This window comes from Aristolochia californica, unplaced genomic scaffold (assembly GCF_029961685.1).
Source record: "Aristolochia californica isolate CCGP_79_NKW_82.1479 unplaced genomic scaffold, dmAriCali1.0.hap1 SCAF_4, whole genome shotgun sequence".
In the NCBI taxonomy this organism is placed as follows: Eukaryota; Viridiplantae; Streptophyta; class Magnoliopsida; order Piperales; family Aristolochiaceae; genus Aristolochia; species Aristolochia californica.
In genome coordinates, this window is record NW_027182103.1 from 4,236,080 (window position 1) to 4,262,884 (window position 26,805).

Consider the following 26,805-nt stretch of genomic DNA (forward strand, 5'->3'; position numbering starts at 1 on the left):
GGCAGACAACATGTTTTCCCGCCAAAAGTTCCCTTCCGTGTCCATAACTATACCGAAGGATGAAATCTCGCTAGTTTCCTTGCTATCCTCGGGACTCGGATGAAATGGAGTTTATTCCTTCTCACAGGAAAATCGCGGCGCCGGAGATCGTCCCGACTCTCTCACTCTACCGTTCCGCCCCGCAGCTAGAAGTAAGACTTGACGATTTCGAGCTTTATGCCATTGATCGTCTCCGAGGTACGATCCATCTCATTCAACATTTCTAATGCAATTTGAGGTTTATGATCATTCCTGGACCGGAAAGCTTACTGATTTGAGAGTAACGGCCTCTTAATGTTGAGATTTCGGAAAAATTCTGGTCCTCTAGTGATATTTCTTGTTTTATCAATACGATGCAGTTCTTAAGGGGATCTCGGATGGATTATCCCGTGGCAAAAATCCGAAGGAAATGGAAAAGTTGGTAAGCTTCTTATCTCAAAAGATGCACTAAATTTTAGTTTTCTGTACTTTTGGTTGTGTTTTGTCTCCTAAGGTACTCGATGTTTTTCTCTGATGAGGTGAACGAGCTATGGAGAACACATATGAGGCTTCAGAACAACTCTCAGGCACTTAATAAGGACATAATCTCGCATTTTGTTCTCCGTCTTGTGTACTGCAGAACGTAAGGTTTTGCTTGTCGCTTCGTTTTTTTTTATCACGGTGATACCTTTTTTCTGCTATTTTGTATGATTAAGATAATGTGTTCCGTCTATAATACTAACCATGCATCAACGATATGCACCAAAACCAAGATTAAGTGATGCTCAAGGTGCTGCGATCCCTAAGATGATCTGAATTCCTCGTTCTCCAATTCTATTCCTCTAATTGGCACGAATGCCAATGGGTATCTGCTATGGATCTATGAGCTTTTTGAAGCGATAGTACATAAAATCTTATGAGTTTCTGATGATGCTTGTTGTCCTTCTTTCCCTGCTGTGGATTCACTTTTTCAGTCTTTGTCTCCTTTAAAACCGCAGGGAGGATCTGAGGAAATGGTTTCTTTCCATGGAGACTACACTCTTCCGATACCGTTTTCGGGTTGAGAATCATGATGCTCAAGTATGTTCAGATATCTTGAACAGAATTTGTTGCTTCTCACAAATTCTTCTCTTTGATTTTCTTATTTGGTTATTTTTTGGCAGCGGGTGTTGATGAGTGAATTCAACCTCTCATACAAAGCTTTAAGTCGTGCAGAATTTGAGGTGAGTGCATCTTGACATTGTAAAATTACCATCACCATCTTCGCCATCATTACCGTTGTCGTCTCTGTCATCATTGTAGCTTATCCCGTCTTTGTTGGTGTTAGATAGATGAACCTGTTTCGTTTGCTCCAATCTATCGTATCCTAAGCCCATTCCTCTTTTAGCTTGTTTTATCAATTTTATAGACATGAAAATGGTGTTACCAATTGGAAGATTCATTGAGAATTGAGTACTTGATATGCAAGTCTTAAGATATGGATGGTTGTCTCCCCAAATGGAGACTTGAATCATGCTCAAAAGTCCTAGAAACACAAATATCTAATAACAAGGCTTACTAGCAATGATTTGGCAAATGGAGAGGGAGGGAAGCAGTGGGATTTCCTCTTTTACTATTTTTTTTTTCAGATTGAGTTAAGAGTGCTTTTTACCAAAAAAGTGTGGAAGGGGATCAGTTTAATGAAAATTTGAAATTGGCAGGGGAGTGTAATTATTAATATATCAGGGGTGGGAATGATGCAGAATTTTTCAAGTGGGTGAGTGTAACTGACCACCCTTTCTTTCCTTACTAAATGAGAATTACAATTTCTAGCAGCATATATTAGATTTCGGGTTTCTTATTATTAAGCTACTCTAGTTTTTGCTTATTGGCAATGCTCCCTTGTTGAAAAGCCAGTTCAAAGGGCCACTTACGAACTGCAAGTACTTACAACTAGCTTCTGGGTTCCCCCATCTTGCCCATTATCTGTGACTCTGCCAAAACAGAATGCACTTTATTATCCCCCTAGCAGCTAAAAATGCTGTAGAATCTGTCTATTATGGAAAAGGTGATTGCTATTCTGTTACTCAAGTGTCCATTTTCATCAGTATGAGCTTTGGGCTCAGATTTCTTTTTTTTAATGATGAGAATAATGAGCTTTAGGTGCAGACTCTTATTTCTTCAAAAAATAAAAATAAAATGAAGGTCCATACTTCCAAATCTTCCATGTTGATCTCCATTTCTTTTCTGAGATTACTATGTATAGTAGTATAAAAAAGAACATAGATTGATTTTTTATCAGTTAAGATGCTCGATTTTTTAATCCTTGCATCCAACACTTCCTATTATCTTTTAAATGATGTTTTGTGTACAATGTTATCTTTCGAATACAATGCTATTACCTTCTAAGGAAAAGAAACTGTTGCAGAATATCTCAAGTAATAAATGTATGCCATTTAAAAATTGTGAAGTTTGGAACCAAATCCCATCCCAAAATGACCAGTTAAGTTAGAAAACCTCTTTCTCAACTAATAAACCCAAAATCTTTGTACTCACTAATCCATGTTGCGCTATTCTTTAACATTCTCCCTCATTTGTAAGTCATTTTTTGTGGTTCCTACACATGGGCTGTTTAGGACGAAGCCCACATCTGAGCACCTACTTTGATATCATTTGAGGTTGGGATGCTCATCCTAAAATGACTAGTCAAGTTAGGAAATCTCTTTATCAACTAATAGACCCAAGATTTTTGTACTCACTAGACTATTCTTTAACAAAAATAATAGTTTTTCCTTTCTCAGTCTTGTACCCAAGGTCTAGTTTAACTTTCATTGATGATTTTTTGGGCTAATTACTAATTCTTCTATGCAGAGTGTGAGGGAAAAATTAGTCCAAGTTGCACATTCCATTGGGCAGCCTATCCCCAATAGTAAGTACTCTTTAAAATATGTGTTGAATGGGTGCTTTCACTCTTTTTCTTCTCCCTTGTGTTTATCTTACCTAAAAGAAGAAATGTAACTTGTAGGCATGCATGTAGTTATTTCCTCGTTGTGCATTATTTGTGTCATACTGGGATCAACCTGTGATGATGTTGTCCATTCCTTGAGAAGCATGGGCCTGACTATCACAATATTGGCTTAAAAAATATGAAATAAAAAAGTCAGTGTCTTCATCTTGATTTTTGTGCTTTTCTTTTTTTATTGTCCTGCAATGTTAAATAGAAGTTCATTTGTGTGACATCAATTGGAAAGTCAATTTAGAAGAGTTTTTAGGTTCTAAGGTTCCATCACTAGAAGGTCTAGATTGAAGGAGGAGAAGACCGGAGAAGAGAGAAAGGAGAGCGAAAAGAGCACAGAGAGGAGAAGAGAGGGGATGAATGTAGCAAGAAGTTAGGGTTTTTCAAGGGGAATCAAGAACACGTATAGAGCTCTCCCCCTTACCTCTTATTTATAGTTTGTGAGGGTAAAAACACCTAATACATGAGTAAAGAAAGGAATTTAAGTTATTACATAATTACATCTTATGCCACTCACTCACTTACTTACATATAATGCCACCATCTCCTTTAACAAGTTTTATTTGGTACTCTTAGCGAACATTTGAAACTCTCTTTTGGGCAAGTATTCATGCAGATATTCACTCAGACCCCAGTTTGGTGATGAAGTAATTGCCGGGTTTGGTTTCTGGTCCAAAATGTGACAAAGTTTTACTTGCACTGTAGCCATAGGAAGTATGAAAAACAGTAGTGCCAAAATTGCACTAAAAAGTATTCATGAATAAGTTATGAATCTGTTTGGTGCTAGGCTTGTCACTTGACCTTTTAAAGGATTAGCAAAAGCTTTTACAAGTTAAACCAAAATAAGATGTTTTGACCAAAATAAGATGTTTTGTCCAAGGGATGGAGAGGGTTTCTTTATAGCCTCTTCATGTGGAAATTTTACATAGAAACTTACTAAAACTAGACCTCTACATGCTTTTAGGATTTTATTTATCTATATTAGACAGGTACAACAACTAACCTCTTCTAGAGTCTAATAACTGAAAGTAAAAGCTCCCAATAACTGAAAGTGTTAGTATAAAACTAGGAAACACACAACAAGAAAATCTATTACAAAATAGAAAATTTCTTATCAAAGTGAATCAGGAAACATTTAAAGCTAAAAATCAAAGAATAAACTTCCTAGGAAAGACACTTTCTTAATTAGAAAACACTTAATAAAAAAAGACAACTTTCAAAAACTAGGAAAATTTTAAGAATAAAAAAATTAATTATGAAACCTTATAGATTATAAGAATTATGTTTTCTATCCCATTTGCTTTTTTTGCTATCTTAGCAAATTTTCTAAATTATTTTGCATGGGGTGACTCTTATTCTTCTTCTGTTGGATCATACTGTTCTTCTCTTGAATCACCATCTAAGGCTACATCACCCTCTCAACTGATTCCTGTTGCATCCTATAAACTTAATTGATGGCATCTGTATGAATAATCCTGGGCCAACTGGTTATGAGGTGTTTTATCTTTGTAAATAAAGGCGAGATAATGGTCATTTACTCAGGACTTTTGCTATTATTCATTCAAACCAGATCTTGTTGCACTGTTGAAGTTAAAACATTTATAGACGCCTCTCAGGCCTTCTAGTTATTGAAAGAACTCCTCTGTCATTATATGGCAGATGTTGGCTTTTGCATTTGTGATGCTAGAGACTTACTTAATAAGGCCCAAGACCTTTGTCACTCTCTTTGTTAGCTGGCAGTTACTCCATGATGAGATGAGTTTTGCTCAGACAATTACCAAAATTGGTTCTTCCAACAGTTTGTTTTGACCAACACCTTATTAACTACATCTTTCTATTGTGACTTGGGCCTTTGGCTTAATGGTCATATGAGGGTGTTTATAGTGAGAGGTCATAGGTTCAAGTCTCACCAAAGATTGGGGAGGGGAGTGTCTGTGTAATCAACATTCCAAAAAAATAAATAAAATAAAAAATCATCTTTCTATCTATCCCCTTAAAAAAATGTGGGTCCCCCTCTGTCATAAAGTTTTATGTCTTTAAAGTGTTAAACATGACACATCTTGGGCTTCATATCTAGGCTAGAAATAGAGGTAGAAAGGCGTGAGAAAGATATGGAAACCGTAAGTCTTCTATGAGAAAGAAGAAGAAAGAGAGAGGAGAAGAGAAGTGGAGAGATGGAAGAGCACCATAAGATGTTTGTCGAGTTTCGATCTACATGAATCCAGTTTTCTTCATTTATGATGCAAGAAGTAAATTACACGCATACCTCAACTAATAACACTATTGAACAAGGATAGTGAAGTGCATTACAAGTAAAGTGATTTAATATTGTCTTAGAGCATCTATATGTAAAATAGGCAACTTTTTAACTATTTTTCTGGATTTCAGAAGGATGACTATGTCTACACTGTATATATTTACAAAGGATCGATAATCAAGGGTTGTTGTAAATAATCCTTCCTCAACCATGGGCGTGACACTGCACGGTTATTGGGGATTCCGCATCGAGATCACCAACCTGGAGATGTGGAAAGGGCTGATGGAGCTGGGCTAAGATTACTTCCAGATGGGAAACTTGAAGCTCTTCTGTTGTAGCGATTTAGAGAAGAATTTGCTCACAATGCTTCCAAAGTCTAGAGAGGGGAGTGAAAGGGAAAGTGAGGGAACTAAATCAACCCCCTTCTGTCTCAAATCTCGATCTTTATCGATTTTTATTTTTATTAAGGTTGATTCAACTAGCTTGCTGGGTCATAGGGGTTTGACCTTACCGGGTCAGCTGGATTTCAGCTTCCCCTTGGGTTTTGCAAACATGCAACCTGGACAAGGCATCTGGTCTGGTTGAACCTGGATCAACCAGCCAGTCCACTCTAGGTTTTATAATAGTGTTTAGCACAAATGCATGGTGCATTACTATGATAAACCTAATCTAAGTCATGGGTGTTCGAGTTGGGTTAACCTAATATGTAATAGGTTTAAGAGTTTAGCCTTCCACATTCCATTAACTTTGGAGCTTTTGGTATGTTTGATGGGTAACTAACAATCATATTAGTGAGAACCATTGTTACTAGTTGATATGAACTCTTCGTGAGGATAGGAAACTCATTTTTCCCAGAAATTCATTTCAGAATCCAAAGTGAAACTTATCTTAAATTTTAAGGGAAAAGTTTTACAAACTTTTCTTAAATGCTTCCTAAACTCTCACAGGAAACTTGCATTAATTTTCATCAGAAACTACTTGAAACTTCATAAGAAAATTACAGACCATATATGTGTCCCAAAACTAAGTGTTTAAAAACGAAACAATTAAAGTGTTGGATTCAAATAAATTGTTTAATTAAGTAAAATCTACTATAACCAATTAAAATTTTAACTTTCTTATATAATTTTGTCAATAAGAATTAGAATTAACTATTTTGTCCATTTTCGTAGAGCATATAGGAATGTTTCTGGTTCGATTTTTGTCTACTTCCTACAAAATTCCTAAATTGTTTTTTATATATTTGCTCAGTTCCTCATAGAAGTTTCACAATGTTCCCCATCTGTTTCTTAATTTTTAAGCAATAAATTTGTCACTGTGTTTCCTATTTCTGTTACTAGTGCGTTAACTTGATCTTTTGATGGATCTGTTCATTTAGGAAAAAGACTGAGCTAAACAAGAGCATTTGAGTGGAAAATATTAGTAGAATTGCCATTTCAATAATGACAACATTCTCAAACTCTTGTTATTGGTCTACATATATGACTGTTAAAGACTTCTGTCTTTTGCAGGTGACGCCATCTTTTTCAAGGTCCGTCTTTCGTTATTTTTCATTAGGTGTTGCTTTGCAACTTCTGATTATTTACAGAAGATTTTCACAAACGAGTTAGTTGTGAGGTTTGCTTATCTCCCCGGGTTCTACTTGTATAAAGGTGCCATTCGAGGAAGTCTCAGAACTTGTCGCAGGTCGTCGTGTATTCCTGCTTAAAGGTTATGCATATGTTGCCATGAACCAGGTAAGCAACGGTTAATTTGCTCAGTGATTTTATTACTAATGTTGCCTTTTTAACTTTGTTACAAGTCGTTTCGGTAATTTTATGTGTTGATAGATCTGTAATATTGCAGTTAAGATTGTCCAAATATTGGTCTATGGTTTGTGTGGTTTAAATTGTAATTTCCTCTTTGCTTTATTCCTTTTTATTCATTGATGTATAAGTCCACTTCTGAGGTGCATTTCTGTCCAGTTGTAAATTATCACTTAAGTGAGATTAATAAAGAGATTGGGGGTCGACTTGTTCTTCCCGATCAAGTAGGCTGTACATTGCTGACCTCTCTTCCTCTTATTTCTTCTCTTTTCTCCTTAGGTCTTCTTCAATCTATTTACTTTACAAATTTCTTCTTTTGTTATCACTATTTCTTAATCGTTTTCATTGTTTCAGGTTGTATCCCTTGTTGTGACACAATTTCGCAGCCATCTTTCTAAAGCTCTGGTTCTAACAAACAGGTAATTTCGGAGCTTTGTCATATCTCCACTTAGATCATGTATTTGTTTGTCTGCATTATGAAATGATTTGAAAGTAGAAACTTGGACCATTTGCTTCATATACTTGAACTCAGTAAATCAGTGCATTGTTGAAGTAGTAAAGAGTCATTATTTGTTTCCTATACGGGTCTTAATATGTGTTCAGGAAATCAATTGTCCAACTTCTCTTGGGGCCTGGCTAAACCTTGTTGGGGAAATGTCCTCTATTTAACTCCAATTGCTTTGTCATCGCTGTCTGATCTGACTTGGGGGGGCCTGAATCCAGTGCAAACAATCTCTAATGCTAGCATGGTTTAAGTCCACCTGCTAGTACCCCATTGCATGACTGCAATATTTATTGCACACCAATTGCCTGAGCTTGGTTTATGCAATTGGAATGCTATGCACCAATTTGCTTATTTGTCTTCTGAATTTTTATCCCAGTTGTTAGTAGGAATAATCGGAAAAACATTAATCAGAAATTTTTTGTAGTTATCAGTTGGGAAAAGTCTTCCTTAAGTTTGGCTTGGCATTTTGGAATGGACCTAGACACTTCTTTAACATGGTATTAAGGTAGGGCGTTTATTCTGTAAGGCCTAGTGCATGCCCTCATTTAGTTTGGATCCTAATTATGTTGTCCATGTCTTAGGCCCATGCATCTTTGTTGAGACCTGAATATGAGGGAGAATGTTGGTGGAAATAATCCACATAGGTTAAAGTCAAGAAAATCCTGTAATTATTATTTACGAAAAAGGTCTCCAAACTTCAGGTAGTAATTTTTGGATGAACTTGTTGTTTAGTTGTAGAGCCTAATTAACGCCTTACGTTGAGTTGGTATGCGGATCGACCTTCGCGGTAAGGTCGTTGTGGGGGTTGGAAGGGAGGTGGGGAGCTCCCCTCCCCGGGGGTCCAGGGGCGGAGCCCCCGCTAGGTCCACAATATATTAACTGCTGTTTCATTAAGGACAGTTTGGGAATTTTACTCTTGTATTGCGGTTGCCCTAGTTTTCTCTTATATTTGGGGCGTTGCTATTAGGGTTTATTATTCATCACTGAGAATGATCATCAGTTGCAACTTTGAGAGGTTAGAGAAGCGATTTCTCCTATAAACTATTTCATCTTCATAGTGAATTATTGCAGCGGTGGAAGACAGGACGTAGTCTCACCTTGAAGCGAACCTTTATAAATCTTGTGTCTTTCTTCGTGCTTGTTTTTCTTCTTCTACATTTATTATTATTGTTCTCGCTAGTTTGGAATTAGGGTGTCTAATTCCTAGCACTTGTACCCAACTTTATTGGGAATATTGCATGTACTAGACATGTAAATGCCGAATACTTGGCTTGAATCATGGATATGTCATTAAAAAATCTAAAAATTGAATAAGAGGAAAGAAGAATTGAGAAGAGAGAAGAGGAAGGGCTGAGATGGAGACGTCAAATCAGCCTCCTTTTTTTAAAAAAAAAAAAGATGTATTAATAAAACAGAAGAAAATTACAAAGTTTGAGGGAGCATTTCCCTTACAACCAGTGATTGTAGGTTAGCTCCCTACCTAGCAAGAACATCTGCTGCTGAATTTGTGGATCTCGGAATGTGAGTCCAACAACAAGAAACAATTGAGGTAATATTTAAAATTTCCTTAAATGTATCCCAATGTCTCCACGGAGGAGAAGACACTCTCTCACACCATCCAATCACCACTTTAGAATCCCCTTCAACTTGGAGGGGCCCACTGCATCTTTCTTTGAAAACACGAAGACCATAGAGGAGAGCCTGTAACTCTACATTTGTAGAGTCAGAAATACCAGGGGGGCCCGCATACGTGAAGAGCTGATTACCGGAATGATCTGAAATTACTCCACCATAACCAGAAATACTAGGATTGCCAAGAGATGAACCATCAAAATTTAGCTTGAGATAACCAAGAGTTGGAGGAGTCCATTCTTGCATGACCGGAGGCTTTTTTCCAATGTGTATCAAAGCCAAGTTTCTCCAATTTTCACGAATGGAGAAACCCAAATAGGGAGAAAATGCTTTCCTTGTTAAAAGCCAAGTAGATATGTGACCCACCACTCTGTCCGCAACCCGGTCTACAGATTCACTTTTTGCATCAAATCGTCTTCTATTTCGCTCATTCCAAAGCCCCCACAGGATGAAACTGGAACAGGCAGAGAGCATCATCTTTCTAAGACGCGGCATAGAGGTACCCAAGAGTGATTTTACTAAAAATGAGGAAATCCGCCGCCATGCAGAATTGAAGCCCAAACTTACCAAGGATGCTTATCCACACCTTCCAAGAGAAATTGCAGTGTAGTAGAATGTGTTTGATAGTTTCATTCTCAGAGTTACAGAAAGGACATAAGGGATCAACAGAGGGGTGGCCTCTTCTTTGCAATACGTCTGCCGAGAGGATTTTACCTAGACAGGCACTCCACATGAAGAATTTTACCTTTGGAGGGGCACATAAACGCCATACGAAATTGATCCCATTCTCCCTCCAAGCCAAATTACTACCGTTTAAAAATCCGTATGCCGATGAGACCGTGAAAGAACCCTTTTTATCCGGCCACCAAATGAGCTTGTCAGCCTCCCAAGGACGAATTTTAAACGAAGCGACTAGATCCAACAATCGGCTAGCTTCCAATGCTTCACTCTCTGAGAGACCCCTTCTAGGATGGAGGCTCATCCCTCCCCCCTCAAAAGCTTCTGCTACTGATATTTCTCTGTGAGTCGTGAGAAGGAAAAGACTTCTGAATGCAGTCTGCAGGGGTTCCGGCCCTATCCACAAGTCGTCCCAAAACTTGAGCGATCTACCATTTTCAGCATAGAATATGTCAAATCAGCCTCCTTGGGGGTCATGCTCGAACCCCAATATTTATTAAGTGATAATGATGATAATTACAAAAAGGCCCTTCTATACTTTTTTTTTGAATGAAGATGTATAAGTTATTAAATGAGTAAAGAGTACAATACCTAGCTAAATAAGGTTTTCCTCCACAACAAGGTGTTGGAGTGAAACACCTAATTTAGCCCAAGTATTAGCTAAATGCCCCTCTATACTTAAAAACCATTTAACACCTTTCACCTTCTACAATACATACTCAAAATACATGAAAATTAAACCATAAATACTATGCAATGTGCTGAACAAAATTTGAGACATGAGACCTCTAACAATGTAAAATTACCAAAATACCCTTCTACTCATTTCATAACCCCCCCCCCTCAAGCCAAGACATATATATTCATTAGACCCAACTTGTTACTAAAGACTTTAAATTCTCTTTTACCAAGAGATTTGGTAAAGACATCTCTAATTTGCTCCCTAGTGACAGCATCTCGATTGAAGTGATAGTCCACTTCAATATGTCATATATGATTCCTGCAATGAAGATAGTTGTCTGATTATCGCAATACATAGTCATGGGTTTATCCTTGCCCAACCCTAATTCTCTTACCACAAACCTTACCCACATCAGCTCGCTAACAGTATGAGCTATGGCTCGATACTCAACTTCAGAACTTGATCTAGCTACAAATTCTACTTCTTGCTCTTCCAAGTTATCAAGTTTCCTTCCAAAAAGACAGTAGTCTGTGGTAGATTTCCTATCAAGTTTGGAGCCTAATTAATTTGCATAAGAAAATGCTTCAATCTTACTAGGTGACATTTCAAATATCTGAGGATTCTCTTTGCTACCTCGAAATGACTCTTTCGAGGACAATCCATAAATTGGCTTACCACACTGATAGCAAATGATATGTCAGAATGAGTAACAGTAGCATAAATAAGTTTACCAACTAACTTGCGATAAACAGTCTTATCATTAAGTTCATCGCTTTGACCATCATGGTGATCAAGTCCTATCTCCATCGGAGTATCAACAAGTTTAGCACCTTACAACCCATACTCCTTCAGCACGTGTGACATGTGAAGTTGGGTCCAAGGCCCATCCCAAAATGACTAGCCAACTTAGGAAACCTCTTTCCCAACTAATAAACTCATGAGCTTTGTTCTCACTAATCCATGTAGGACTATTCCTTAACACTCCCCCTCACGCTTTTGTGGCTCTACAAGTGGATAATTTAGGTGTAGACCCTCTTTTGTGGCTCTACAAGTTGATAATTTAAGGTGTAGGCCTTCTTTTTATGGGTACCCGCTCTGATACCATGTGAAGTTAGGTCCAAGGCCCATCCCAAAATGACTAGCCAAAATGTCAATATAAGACCTGTCTTGCATCTAGCTACTTTAATGTCCATAAAGTATCTTAAAGAACCAAGGTCTTTATTTTGAAAATATTTTCCCAAATGTGTCTTTACCTCCTCAATACTAGCAACATCACTATCAAATAGGATGATATCATCAACATACACAAGAAGCACGATAATACCAGAAGATCTTTTCATTACAAAAAGAGTGGTCACAATGACTTCTAGAAAAACCAATAGACATGACTACTTGATTAAACTTCTTAAACCGTACTCGAGGGCTTTGTTTGAGACCATACATAGCTTTCTTTAGTCCACATATTTTGTCAGTCTCCTCTTGAGCAATAGATCCAGGAGGTTGTTCCATATGCACCTCTTTATCGAGATCTCCATACAAGAATGCGTTTTTAATATCCAGTTGATACAACTTCCACCCTTGATTAACTGCTATAGAAATCAAAATCTGGACAGATGACAACTGACTTATAGGAGAGCCTCGAAGACATCAACACTTAAGTCTGTGTGTAGCTCTTGGCTAAAAGCCAAAGTTTGTAATGCTCAACTGACCCATTTGCCTTATATTTCACCATGTAGATCCATCTACATCCAACAACTATAGCACTAGGGGGTAATTCACATTACTTCCATGTGCCTTTGTCCAACAGTGCTTCCGTCTTAACATCCATAGCTTACTTCCATAGAGGAGATGAAAGGGCATCCTGCATAGAAGAAGGAATGGTTCAAGAAGACAATAACAAGGCAAATTGTTTGTACTTTCAAATAGAGAATCAAAAGAAACAAAATTCGATAGAGGATATCGAGTACCTTTACGAACACCTTTTCGAAGAGCAATAGGAAGGTTTAGGTCACTTACCTCTGGATCACAAGACGAAGGAGGTTCATGGTCTAGTACGAGTGAAGGAGTGGATTGTGTTGGAGTTGCTCATCGTTTCTGATATACTTGCAGTGGTTTCTTAACAAAAGTACCAAAAGATAGACCAGGAACATCCTCGACAAGACAGGTGAAGACATCCTTTTAATGAGAAAAATGTAGTAAAGACCTACATCACCTCAGTATGGTTTAGGGACATTCATATGCAAAAGTATGGTACAAGTTACCTTTAACAAATGACGATTTTTACACTCAACAACGCCATTTTGTTGTGGAGTAAATACACAGGATGATTGATCGGTGATCCCCTTACTTTGACAGAATAAATCATATTTGTGATTCATGAATTCCAAGCCATTATCAACACGAAGCACACGAATTGAGACATCAAACTAATTGTTTATTTCAGCATAAAATTGTTGGAATACATAAAAAAATCTGATTTCTCCTGTAGGAGATAGACCACAGTACATCTACTAAAGTCATTAATGAATGAAAGTAAATATTTATAACTAAATATAGTGATTGGACATGGACCCCACACATCTGAGTGAATAATATCAAATACTCGACTACTCTTGGACTGATTTGAAGGAAATAGTGTCTGATGATGCTTGCCCAACCGGCAAGACTCACACCGAATAGAAAGGATAAAAGGAGATTTTAGAAATAGTTGAATTAGTTTGGTTGGAGAAGGATGACCTAACTGGTGGTGCCACCGTAGAGGTGATATTGTAGTATTCAAGGCTTGTAATTTATTCTATTGCAAGTCACCCTCCAGATAGTACAATCCACTCTTCTCACTCATGGAAGCAATCATGTTCCTTGTCATGAAATCCTGAAAGACACAATGTGAAGGATAGAAAGTTAAGGAACAATTCATAGACTTGGTAAGTTGACTAATAGACAATAGCTTCATAGGAAATTTAGGAACAAACAAAACTTGTTGTGGAGATAGGAAAGAAGATGGAACTAAGGGGGAATTAGTCAACATTTACAACTACTTCAACTTCAAATTCAAATTCAAATTCACTTGAATGATCTAATTCAACTTCAACTTTAAGTTGGGTGTTAGTATGGACGAGTTCAAGTACACTGGAAGACAATTTCTAGTGTTAGTGCCCCAAAATGAGAAATACAACCAAAACAAGAGAAGGAATAACTTGTAATAATATACTTAAAATAGAACATGTATGCCTAAACACGTTGGAAGGTTCATAACCGACAGCGCCCGGGTTGGACGGCACTGGTTGGAAGGTTGAACCACTAGAAAGGACAATTGAGAAACCTTGCACAAAGCGGGAGCCATTCTTCTCTCTCTCGAGAAAAAAAAATTCGAGCGTCCCAATGGCTTCAATTGGATGACTCGCAAATATGGGCAGATTCCTAATTCCACGTTTTAAGCCTGGAGAGGCTTCATCCTGATAACCTACGTCTTTCAGATGAAACTGGCACTTGTGCACCACTAACGGTTTCTTTGAATGACCTAAGTAAACTTCATCTCCTGATTCATATTGAATAACCACCCCCCTCCCCCCCCCCCCCCCCCATAAGGTGCCAATTCCTTGAACTGAGGATAATGACCCATCAACTAAGGTAACATGTTTAATGGATGAAGACTGTTTTAAATCTGAAAACAAAGAAGACATACCTGATGTATGTGTACTGGCCCCTGAGTTTAGGACCCAGGTGGATGAAGGGTGCACATAAAAGGGAAATGTACCTGAATCAACCAAGGTAGTTGTGGGACTAGAAGGCTGAGCTATGGATGCTGATGTATATGCAACTGTCAACTGAGCTATATGCTAAGCAAGTTGTTGCATCTCATCAAGCACCCCTTGTACAATAGAATTCTCAACACCCTCATGAACAATAGAGTGCCCATGTGGGCTTACCAAATTTAGCCCAACACTTATCTGAAAAATGGTTGGATTGACCACAGTGATTGCATTTCTTTTCAGACTTACCATCATTCCTGCCTCGATCCCTACCTATGCCATCTTGTTCTCTCCCTCTACCACCAACGCCTCTTCCTCTATAAGATTTTGAATAGCTAACAATATTAGATGCAAAAGCATCAGTAGATTTAATAGTATTTCGTCCTTTGGAGACCACAACATTTTCAGCACACATTATCGATTAAAAGTAGTGGAAAGAAGAAACACATCATCAAAAGCAAGCCCTTTGCCCTTAATGCATCAAATTCAGACCCTAGACCTTTAAAAAATCTGGCCACAAGTAACTAACCATACTATTTTCTTAGTTCATCCTCATCAGTAGTAAAAGGGTGATACACATTTATCTCCTGCCATAACCCTAGAAAGCATTGTAGTGCTCTGTGATTGGTCTATCACTTAAGACTAAAAAATTTGGCATGCAACTCGTAGACACAAGACAAATTACTCTCATGTGCATACAATGATTCAAGAGACAACCACATTTCTTTAACAATCCCACAGTTCATAATTTGATTCCTCAACACTGTTCATTAGCCAAGTCATAACTTGACTATCCTCTGCTTCCCAATCTTCATTTGGAGGCATTGGAGGATCATCTCTTATAAATTTCAATTTCTTTCTAGCTTTCAGATACACAAGTACAAGCTTTGACCAACTGAGATAATTTTGTCTACACAATTTCTCAATAGTAATCACAATGGATTCCTTTCCCTCAATGTTCATTGATTCCCTTAAGGGTGTATAAACTTCACCGGAATCTTCCATAAATACCTCAAAAAATACACAACCCAGCAATTAACTCATCTATCAACAATTCTAGATCACAAGGAAGGTAGGCCCCTCTTCTAACAGATTAGGGTTAGGGTAAACAGTAATATGCACCAGCCAATAATCACCCAACAATTCAATTTCAATCAAAACAAGTCAAATCAAGACTCAAATCATCAAGAATAGGGCTGATGTCAGCTTTCAAAGGGTGATGCAGTCCGAAAACCACAGTGTTGAGGCTGTGCGCAGGGTAGTTGGATCAAATCCGTCTAAGGCAGAAACCTTCTAAGGCAGTAATCAATCATGCAGACTGCTCAATAGGCAGTAGAGGCCATCAACCTAGGAGGATGTGGCAGAAAAGAGAAGAAAGAGTCAACTTTTTTTCACCACGGATACAAACCTCCAAAAAATCCCCCTTTTGGAGAAGTCGCTGACTTTAATAGATGAAGAAGGATGAAGATTGAAGGCTTCCAACCAAGATTAGTGCTCTGATACCATGCAAAACCTAAAAATTGAATAAGAGGAAGCGAGGAATTAAGAAGAGAGTGAAGAAAGAAGAGACAGGGCTGAGATGGAGATGTCAAATCAGCCTCCTTGGGGGCTATGCCCAAATGATGTTAATTAAAAAAATACCCCTCTATACTTAAACCCACTTAACTCTTTATACCTCCTACAATACATACTCTAAATACATGACAATTAAACCATAGATACAATTCAATGTGTTGAAAAAGATGATATGAAAATATGAGACATGAGACCTCCAACAATGTAAATTTACCAAAATACCCCGCTGCTCATTTCTTAACAACAATTGTCTTGAATGCTTAGATTTGAAGACCTCCTTATTACCATTTTGCTTGCATATGAATAGTTTGTGTTTTTACAAGATACTCAAGATCTTAAGAGTTATCTGTCTTGTAAGAAGGGAAACCTGATCTCTATGTTCTCTGTAAGTGTATCCTTGTTTGTGACCTGTAATTGGACCCAATCGTTGATTGTTTCATAAAGCGTGCAATTAGTTCATACCAGAATTTATTGTTGCATCTAAAAATTTGCTATTGGAGCAAAGAAAAATGTGGTCTCACATATCAATTCTTCATGTATTGTCATATTCTTTTGCAGAAAGTGGATGTTCACAATCCAAACACAAGAAAAGGATAGGTTGACTCCTGTAAGTTTTGAATCAAAACTCTAGTGGATGTTGTAATAAAATATTATGTCCGTGTCATTGTAACCATTTATTGTTTCTTCCCCGATAGATCGTTGAATCACTGAGCACAATTTATCTTGGTCCTGACTATACTCAGGTATCTCCTTAAGTTCAAAGAATTCTAACTGTGTCATTTTCCCAGTATCCATTGCTTGTGTAATTATTTACATGCAGCAGGCAAAGGAGTTTGCTGAGATATCACTAGAGGAAATCAATCAAGTAGCTAATAGCTCTTTCCCACTTTGCATGAGACACTTGTTTGAGAGGGTATGAGGCTTGAGTATCAGCTTTGCTCACAATACCAAGTTATGGCAATTTCTCTTACTTGTTATTCTTTAACTTGCTATCTATGTGTGCAGCTAAGAGAGGACCACCACTTGAAGCATGGGGGAAGGATGCAATTGGGTCTTTTTCTCAAGGCAACATTCCTGAATCACCTGTTCTCCTTCAACTTCCTTTCCAATTTATTAAACCCTAGTTCTTTTAAAAAAAATATACATATCAAGTCATAGTTGTGGATATTACTTATATAGCTATTACACTTAAGACTGCCAGTTATTTGTTGTTCCCTAGTGCATGTCTTGCTTCTGATTTACATTCCAAAAATTGTTTGTAATTAGATTATGATGATACTGTCGAACACAAGGTAAACTAATTGAAACGCAATGGTTGTAAGTGCATTGTGTCAAAGTTTTAAGGAAAGTGAAGAGTAATATGTACAATTGATCCAACTTCAAGCTTCAAATTTGTGAATTCTACAAGCTGATCACTTGTGAGCTCTACAATGTTGGGGATTTAAGACCTTAAAGTTTTTTTTTTTTTTAAATGATGAGGACATACCGTAAAGTTGGAAAAAAGAAATGGTTAAATTGCACACAGTGAAAAGCTATGGCACTTACAATAGCCTCAATGTGTCATTCAGAGGCTTCATGGCCTATTTTCATACCACTCAGATGATTGAGTTATTTAAGTTGGTCATAGAAACCATGTGTGCATTATCAGTGAATATGCTTTCTTTACATATGGTATGATGTGAATTTGGTTTGGCATAAGATTGTTGTTTCTTTTTGTATATAGGGTGTTGGTTTGAAGTTGGAAGATGCTCTTGCATTTTGGAAAGCAGAATTCTCTAAGAAGGTATGCCAAAATTTGATGTTAGCTAGTTATTGTACTTAACTTTTAATGTTCCATCGTATCTTTTCTGACAATTTTGCATATAAATGTGATGCGGAACAAAGTGCGATTTTAATTGTCATATCCGAATGTCGGTTAATTGCTGGAATTAGAAAGAGAAAGGAAGAAAATAGAGAGGAAGAAAGGAGAGTTTGGGATGAGAAATAGAAGAATAGAGAAGAAAGAAGAAGGGGAAGAAGAAGCAAGGGGAGGGAGGGAGGGAGAGAGGGAGAGACCAAAAATAGGGATTTTATTAATTCATCTTCAAAACTGAATTCAACATCCTCTTTTTTCTTTTCTTTTTTAAATGGTGTTGATTTTATAACGAAGAAAAGCAAACGAATACATCCTGTTACAACCTATAAATAACTAAAATTGAAATTTAAAATTCAAAATAGAGAAGACAACTATCTTATCAAATCCAATAAAAGCAAGAAAGATAAACTAAAAATAAAATTGAAATTTAAAATTCATAATAAATAAGATCACTGTTAGATCAAAACTAGTAAATTTAGGAAAGATAAACTAAAAATTAAATTAAATAAAAAAATTAAAATAAAATCCTATACGTTGAGTCATTTTTTCTTAAAAAATAAAAAAAATGAACCGTCATGGAAAAACGATCTACCACAACAAAGATAGAGTCATTTTTCCTAAAGGTCTGTGGTAGACCTAAGACAAAGTCGATGTTGAGGTCTTGCCAGGGCCATGAAGGGATTGGTAGGGGTGTATATAACCTAGTGTTTTTTTTTTCTTATGTTTACCTAATTGACATGTCCTACACTATCCAACCAGTTTTGCGACATCCCTTTTAAACTCGGCCAATAAAATTGACTTTCCACCTCCTCAATCGTTTTATTTCGCCCAAAATGTCCCTCGAGTCCTTCCGCACGGAGTTCCCAAACCAAAAAGTCTCACATTGATGTACAGGGAACGCATAGCTTATCTGCTCGAAATAAACAGTCATCCTAGAGGTAAAAGTCATCGATAAGGCGTTGTTGTCCCTCTCGCAATTCAGTGTATACTTTAACAAAGTTAGGGCAGGAAGCATAGTCATCTATGATCTTCTCAAAACCGGTAACTTGCACACTCACAACAAACAGCAAGCTAATCTTGCAACGGAGGGCATCCGCCACTTTATTCACACTTTCGGATTGGTGCTTCAAGACAAAAGAGTATGCTTATAGGTACTCAACCCATTGCCCATGCCTAGAATTAAGTTTCTTTTGAGAATTGAGATATTGGAAGGCTTTGTGATCAGTGTATAAGACAAATTCATGTGGAAGGAGATTGTGATGCCAATAACGTAAAGCTTGTACAACCATACAGAATTCCTTATCATAAGTCGAGTACTTTTGTTTGGCGTTGTTAAGTTTTTCACTAAAATACGTGATTGGATGTCGTTCCTTACTCATTACTCCACCTATTCCGATACTTGATGCATCGCATTCAACTTCAAAAACCTTAGAAAAATCAGGTAATCTCATAACAAGTGCCTTTGTCATACATTTCTTAATTTCTTGGATAGCGTGAGAGGCAACTTTAAACCACGAGAACTCTCCTTTCTTCATGCAATCTGTGATGGTTGCCATGATGGAACTGAACCCCTTGATAAATCATCGATAAAAAGTGGCTAAGCCATGAAAGCTATGAAACTCATGAATGGTAGAAGGTTCCAGCCACTCAACAATTGCTTTTACTTTTGAGGGATCTGCAGTGATACCAGCAAGAGTGGCGACAAAACCCAAGACACCACTTTATCTGTAAAAAGTAGCGTTTCTGAAGATTAGTATAAAGTTTCTCCTTTCATAGTGTGTGGCAAACTTGACGGAGATGGTTGAGATGTTGGTCTTTAGTTTGACTATAGATAAGGATATCATCAAAATAGACTACTAAAAACTTGCCAAGGAATAGTCGAAGAATTTGTGTCATAATGGGTGCATTCGACAGTCTAAATGGCATGACCATCTCTACTCATATAGTCCATCTTTTGGTTTGAAGGTTGTCTTCCATTCGTCACCCGGGCGGATCCGAATTTGATGGTAACCGCTTTTGAGGGCAATCTTGGAAAAGATAATGGCTCCCATCAACATGTCTGTCATATCATCTAATTGGGGAATCCGGAAGTGGTACTTCACAGTGATTTTGTTGATGGTCCTTCTATTCACACATATTCTCCAGGTGACATCCTTTTTTAGTGTGAGTAAGGCTGGCACAACACAAAGGCTGAGGCTTTCCCTGATAAATCCCTTTTGTAGAAGCTCATTTACCTGTCGTTGTAGCTCACCATGTTCAAAGGGATTCATTCAATAATGTGATAGGTTCGGCAATGTGGCTCATGGAACCAAATTGATAGCATATTGGATATCATGCATAGGAGGCTGCGCATTTGGAAGATCTTGGGGAAAATATCTTGGAAGTTGTGTAAAATGGACTCCACCTCTGGTGGAGGATCTTCAGAGAAATGCACAGGTGCCTCGCAAGCTACCACAACAAAAACTGGATATTCATGCAGGATTTCTTGCTCCAAATCCTTGGGACTACTGAAGTGTATTTTTTATATTTTTGAGAATTCACTTGTCCCTTACCCTATATGACGGGCTTAGGTGGCAGTTGCTTGAGGTGGATAGTTTTCCCTTTAAACACAAAAGAGCAAATGTTCTAGCGCCCATAAATGATGACGTCCAAATCGTAAAGCCACGATCGGCCTAGAATAATATGGCCCACATCTATGGTGATCACATCACACCAGATATTTTCCTTGTACTCAAGGAATTGAATGGGGGGCAGACATCATCCTTCAACTAAAATAGAAGTGTCATCGACCCATGAAACTCGATAAAGTTTGGGGTGTGGAACGGTCTCAAGGCCTAGGTGGGTAACAGTGTTGGACGATATTGCATTGATGCTATTGCCGCTATCCTTGATGACTTTACAGCCCTTTTCACCACACTTAATGTAAGTATGGAATATAGTAATCCAATGCAAGTCATTATACTCTTTGGGCTGAGTCGACACGCACCGGCCAACATTCGTTCTGGGAATGGAAGTGGTGGTAGACCTGATACAACTTAGATTGGCAGAATTGTCCTCATTTATTTCTTCTAGCATATCAAAATCAGCAAGGTCAGGCTTGTACTCCATATTCTCCTTATCATTCTATGGTGACTCTTGATCCTCAATGAGAAGGGCCCGAGTACTACAATTGGATGCAATGTGACCAAATCCTTGGCATTTGTGACACAAAATTCTAGAATTATATTTGGATACGTCTTTCCCTATTCCAGATATAGGGGGTTCCAAAATGTGATTCACTCTCGGAAGGGGTGCTCCTAATATGGACTTCCTAGGACTTGCAAATTGATGGTGGAGGACCTAAAAGGCGTCAAATGGGTGTCAATCTTACGTGTAGGCGGGAACTTGGAGCTAACTCGTAATTATGTGCAAGTGCATAAGTATCCTCCATCGTTACGACACCTTGAAGTAGCATTTCACGCCTAAGATCATCATTGAGGCCTTTTCTAAATCGACTCAAAGTGATCACCTCATCCTCGATGACGGAACAACGCATCTGAAACTCATCAAATTAAGTGATGTATTCGGCGACAAACTTATTTCCCTGCTTAAGACTGTGCCACTAATCTAAGAGAGTGCTTCAATAGGAGTAGCAAAGGTATTTAGTCTGTAATTTGAGCTTTATTTCTTCCCAATGTGTAATAGGAGGTTCGCGCCTTCTAGCGAATAGTGGCAGTTAACTTCATTTTGGCAAACCTAACCTTCCTATCCTCAGATAGTTCGTACCACTCGAAAAAACGGTCAATCTCACGAAACCCATGTGGAAAATACCCATGGATCCAAACGACCATAAAATGCAGAGGCCTCGACTTTTATGTGTTTCAAATTGTCTTCGGGTCCCTCATGGCGCTGGAGGTAGGATGCATGAGAGGGAATATGTGAGGAGGAGCATGAGGGAAGTCATCCTCTTCGATATCATAACCCCTAGGAGACCTAGCTTCTACAAGGCTTTTCCCTTGGTTGACTGAATTTCTAGGGCAATGAGCCTATCATTAATGGTGCCGAGTTGTTTCAAAATGTGTTTGAGGGTATTATCTTTGGTTTCTATAATGGAGGATGATGCATTTCTCAACATAATGCGAGCACTATGTAAATGCATGTACTATTGAGTTCCTGCAAGTAAGCCCAAACAAACTCTATGTTTGTTAAATTTGTTAATGGCTCGTTTTGTGACTAAGCCAAAATTCAAATCAACAAAGATGTAAGACAAGAATGTACGGACTAATAAGGTAAATGAAAGAATGACACTAAAGCAGTGAAGTAGATTGCACCGATTGGCCAAGCTTCAAAATTAACAATAAGAATTGAAAGCACACAGGTATGCAGGCACACAAAAATAAGCAAGGATTTTACTAATTCATCTTTAAAACTGAATTCAACATCCTGTTACAACCTATAAATAAGTAAAATTGAAATTTAAAATTGAAAATAGAGAAAATATCTGATCAAATCCAGTAAAATCAAGAAAGATAAACTAAAAATAAAATAAAATAAAAAAATTATAAAAAATGATTTCAACCATAATTGGTGGGTCCACTGGGGCCCTATGGGTATAGTTGTCTCCCCAGCAATTGGGGCCCGATGGGGATTCTGGTGTCCCCACCCAAATTATTTTGAATTTTGGGCAAAGTTATTTCAGATTTTTTACTCCTTCAATTAGTATTTGTTTGGTCTATGATTCTATTTTATGTTGTCTGAGAACAGCTATGCTCTGCGTATGCAACTTGTGAACTATACATTTCATTGATACAGTGAAATGTACTCAACTGCATGGTATAGATAATAACAATAAGTTAAATATCATGCCATAACTATTAGCTAAAAATACATCTGGAGATTGTTTCAGTCTATAGAAAGGTTTACTAAATACGAAGCATCTTCCATGGAAACATCAATATTGCTCTTCATTTTTCTACGCTGTTTAAAAGAAGGAAAATTTACTATTTGATGCATGTGACAAATGAAAGCAGAAAAAAACCACTGTATTTGGATATGTGCCACCAAGCAGGTTTGCAGGTCATAAAACCTAGCCTTTGAGGTCTGGTATGCAAGAGTATCATTTTCCAGATACTGACATATTCAGTTGTGGTGGGAAGTAAAAAAGTAGCATTTTTGCAGAGGATTAGTGGGGCAGAAATCAGAATATGCTAACATGGATATACTAACAAGCTTGGTAAGCCAAATTAGATCTAAAAATAATGAGATCCATTACGATTAAGAGACCATTTGAGATGTTTGGGTATGTTCAGTGTACACACTGCATCCAACTAAGAAGTCAAAGCCAGAAATGTAATTGTCAGAGAAAATCTAAGAATGACATCAGTAGGTTTAATTTTTTGAAAATGATGGGAATTTCATTAAGGTAGGCAACAAATACAGCTAAAATACAACAAATTCAACAGTAGACATCAGTAGATGATTCTATAAGAGAGATTTAAAATAGTCCAAGTATATGGTTTCCTTAGACCAAATGGTGCTCAATTAAGGGGATTTTATTAGTGTTTGAAGGGGAAGATTGAAAATGAAGAGGGGTATCGTGGGAAAAACTTACTAAGGGTGTCCTTAGTAAACCTGCCATATGAGTCAGCAGGAAGGAGGAAAATGATTTGTGAACCCAAATACAGCCAACAGGGAAAAGAACTTGATGATCTTGCATACAATCACTTTCTGACAATTTTGGCTGTGCACGGGTAAAAGCACTACTCATGATTTATTTCTTCACTGTGATGATTGCTTCGAGTCAAAAGTAATTTTTTGTCACACATGTTGTAGTCATAGTTCAGATGCAGACTTGTTAGACCATATAACTAAGATTATCAGACACTTTCCAATGGCTTTGGTTTGAGTTCTTACTCTCACTTCTGTATTCCTAACCCCTCTCTTCCGCTGTTTATGTTGATTTCAAGATTCCATTTTTTATTTACTAAACATTAAAGGATTAAGTAGATTTAATGGTCATGTGTTCGATATAATATAGTAAGTATAATAGAGGTGGCAATTTTGTTAATTTTCAGTTTCTTTAACCAGTTAGGTTACAGCTAACTGTTGGCTGGAATGAAGACCATGCTCCGCTCCCTTTTCATTATTTTTCAATTGATTGTTGTTATTGCTTTGGAGAATATGATATATTTTGTCTCCTTACTGAACCAGTTATGTTCCTTTTTTGGAGTGCATATCTATTTCTTATAAATATTGTTATAATTTTTTGAGAAAGATAAACTTTATTTCAAAACTAAGAATAATATTTATTGTCATTTTTGTCCTTAATTTTTCTACAATGTAATTCAAAAAGGTTATTGTGATTGCATATCATCTTCTTAGTCTGGCGCACAGAGCTTTGAATATTAAGGAGTTTCCATAGTGGATGCCATTAGCTGCATCCAAGTCCTCCATTGGTCAGACAGCAGACCATACTCTGCCAATATTTCTTTTAGCACTGTTAATCGAATTTTATTGTTGTTTCTGTATTACATAGGACCTAATAAATCTACTCTAATTCATTCAGAAAATAAAAAGTCTTCTGTTTCTTTCTATTTCTTAACCTCTTTATTCCGACATTTGACAGACTATCTACTAGTCATCTGTTTATAATGAATACTGCTATTATCTTCTTAAAAAGGTAAATATCATCATTACTGTTACTATCATTTTCTTGTAGGCTGGAGCAGAGAGGTTTGACAAGGAGTATGCATATAACATACGCCATAATTATGGAAAAGAGGGGAAGAGAACTGTAAGGAACCATTCCACTTCTGGTTGTTGTAAATTGTATTCTGATAGTGACATTACTTCTTTTGATGCATCAGGACTATACACCTTATTCCTGTCAAAAGATTATCTCATCAACTCCTGGTGCGGGGGATCACCATGGTTGTCCCTACCGGCATTTCAGGTCAAATTTTTAACCCAGCTAGGCTTCCTGTTCAAGCATTTTTAACTAGGGAAGATCAGACGTATCATCCTCCATATACACTCAAGAAGACCCTAATTTTTCCTAGTAATAAGCCTAAATGAAATGTAAGAAAGTTTTTTAAAGGGTTACTACCTGTTTGTTATCCTAAAATTGTCTGTAGGAGCTTAGTTTCTTAATGACATTAAGATAGAGCTGTCAGTGAGTTCAGTCATGTAACTCACTAAATTAAGTAATGGCTACCAGTTACACCCAATCCCCAAAGTTACTTGGTGATAACCCTTGTTGGTGGGGAAAGTCTTACAATTCTGTGGATGTTCCACAGTTTAGGCCAGGTGTCTGATTGAGCTCTAATATGAGAATAGTCTCACATTGATTTGGCTAGTCATTTGGGAGAAACTGCCCCAATTTCCTATAGCCCTCACAAAACTCCGGACTTGCCATGTACAAGGAATTAGTTGACAATAATTTGATCATTTTGTCGCTTCTGAAATGCATATGGAGGCTGACAGATGTTTGACATATCTTGTTGTTAATTGAAAGTGAGGATAATTTGCGAGCTGCCCTTGGGAAAATGGGAGTTGGTGGTCGTGCAGTGGATGACATAATAGACAAAGCCCGAAATCGGCACTATCAAGTATTTATTTCTTATCCTTGTTTCTTTTGCTTTTGTCGTGGTTCAGAATTAAGCATATTTAATGTCTTATTCTATGGCAAAAATTCAGTTAGCGTGCACTTTGACATTTGAGGCTGTTCATGCAACATCATGTGATAGTGGGATCAATCATCCAAACCAGTATTTCAGTGAAAGCCAGAAAGTCCTGCAGTCAAAGGTATAGATAGATAGATATTCGTTAGGATCTCTTCGATATTGGCAGATTTCTGGTCTGACAAGTGTACGAAATAACTTCTTACGCAGACCCAGACCACAACATAAATAGCCAAATATTTGAGGCCTGTGGAGTCGATCTCTTTACACCTAAGGTGAATTTCATCTATATCTGGTTACTAGAGAATTCTCGCTACAACAACCAAAAAAATCAGACCAATTTATCCTGGTTTACATCCAGTTGCTAAGCTATGGTTTTGCCCTCACAGCATTACTGACATTTTGTTACTGGTTCACCATTGCCATATTAGGAATTACCGAGGCAGGATCTGGCTAGAAATGGAGGGGGTTCTCATAACCATGACAAGCTTGATTACAGTTGAAAGGAAGAACGCAACTTGGATTTTGTTCATCTAGAGGTTTCCAATTTTAGAAAAACTTGTCCTTGATATTATTATTAATATCATTATTCTTTGTAGCACGATGCTTGGACATGACTGTAATGTAATCGTAAATGTAAAAGTGATAAAGGTTCAGGGTTCCAGTAACTGACAGCTTTCGCTACAGAGCAAACAAATATTGGAGAATATCAATGCGCTGGATCATGTGAAAGCCTCCACCAAGTGCAATCCACGTAAACGTCCATTCACCAGGCTGCGAACGGCCATCGCTTGATGGTCCTTTATATCGACCAAGTTGTCAATGCATGTGGTGGTATTTTACTGAAGTACAACTGAAAAGCTTAACTTGTTTCAGAACTCCTGTAGTGGTTAATTTTTTTATTTTATTTTTCTGTATAGTTTAGTAAATAAATTGTCTTCAACTCTAATCGTTTCCAGGTGAAAACGACCCACCACTGCATGGGGATATTTTCTGCCTAAGCAGTACTTCAAAGGTATGTTATCTCCTTACACAGGAGTTTGGTCTTCTTTGAAAGTACACTGGCCTCCCATTCCACCGGTGTGGGTGGTCCCCTTCACTGGATCACTGATACTTTTTTAGTGAATCTCTTCTCTCGCAGCTCAGAGGTTCAGTAAAGAAACAGTCTTGAGACGTTCTAATTTTAAATTAATAAGAATAATAATAATAATTGTGAAAAAAAGAAAAAATGTAAGCACTAAGAAAGATCATAAGATTTATATAGGTTTGTTTCAAGGTGAGATTATATCTTGTCTTTTGTTGTTACAATAATCTACTATAAAGATGAAATAGTTTATAAGAGAAATTATACACATTTATAAGTATTTTTTTCTAACCTCTCTCGGGTTGTAAC

General features: G+C 37.4%; 1 protein-coding gene across 3 annotated transcripts; it reads left to right on the plus strand.

Annotated features, from left to right (window-relative positions):
- Window positions 1–64: 64 nt before the first annotated feature.
- LOC137962374 (probable DNA primase large subunit) lies at window positions 65–26,420 on the plus strand. 3 transcript variants are annotated; one of them, XR_011115122.1, is made up of 21 exons: window positions 65–237; window positions 399–460; window positions 558–661; window positions 1,017–1,098; window positions 1,182–1,241; window positions 2,869–2,926; window positions 6,782–6,801; window positions 6,923–7,006; window positions 7,430–7,494; window positions 16,458–16,506; window positions 16,595–16,642; window positions 16,720–16,812; window positions 16,905–16,964; window positions 17,623–17,682; window positions 24,452–24,526; window positions 24,600–24,685; window positions 25,247–25,340; window positions 25,429–25,536; window positions 25,623–25,687; window positions 25,844–26,246; window positions 26,372–26,420. XR_011115122.1 is itself a non-coding variant. In XM_068809199.1 (20 exons), the coding sequence occupies exons 1-19, from the start codon at window positions 105–107 to the stop codon at window positions 25,638–25,640; spliced, it is 1,359 nt and encodes a 452-aa protein (XP_068665300.1). In that variant the 5' UTR covers window positions 65–104; the 3' UTR covers window positions 25,641–25,687; window positions 25,844–26,365. The 3 variants fall into 3 exon arrangements, 2 of the variants coding, with proteins under 2 accessions (XP_068665300.1, XP_068665301.1); XM_068809199.1 differs by lacking the exon at window positions 26,372–26,420 and having other exon boundaries at window positions 25,844–26,365; XM_068809200.1 differs by lacking the exon at window positions 26,372–26,420 and having other exon boundaries at window positions 16,723–16,812; window positions 25,844–26,365.
- The last annotated feature ends 385 nt before the right edge of the window (window positions 26,421–26,805 follow it).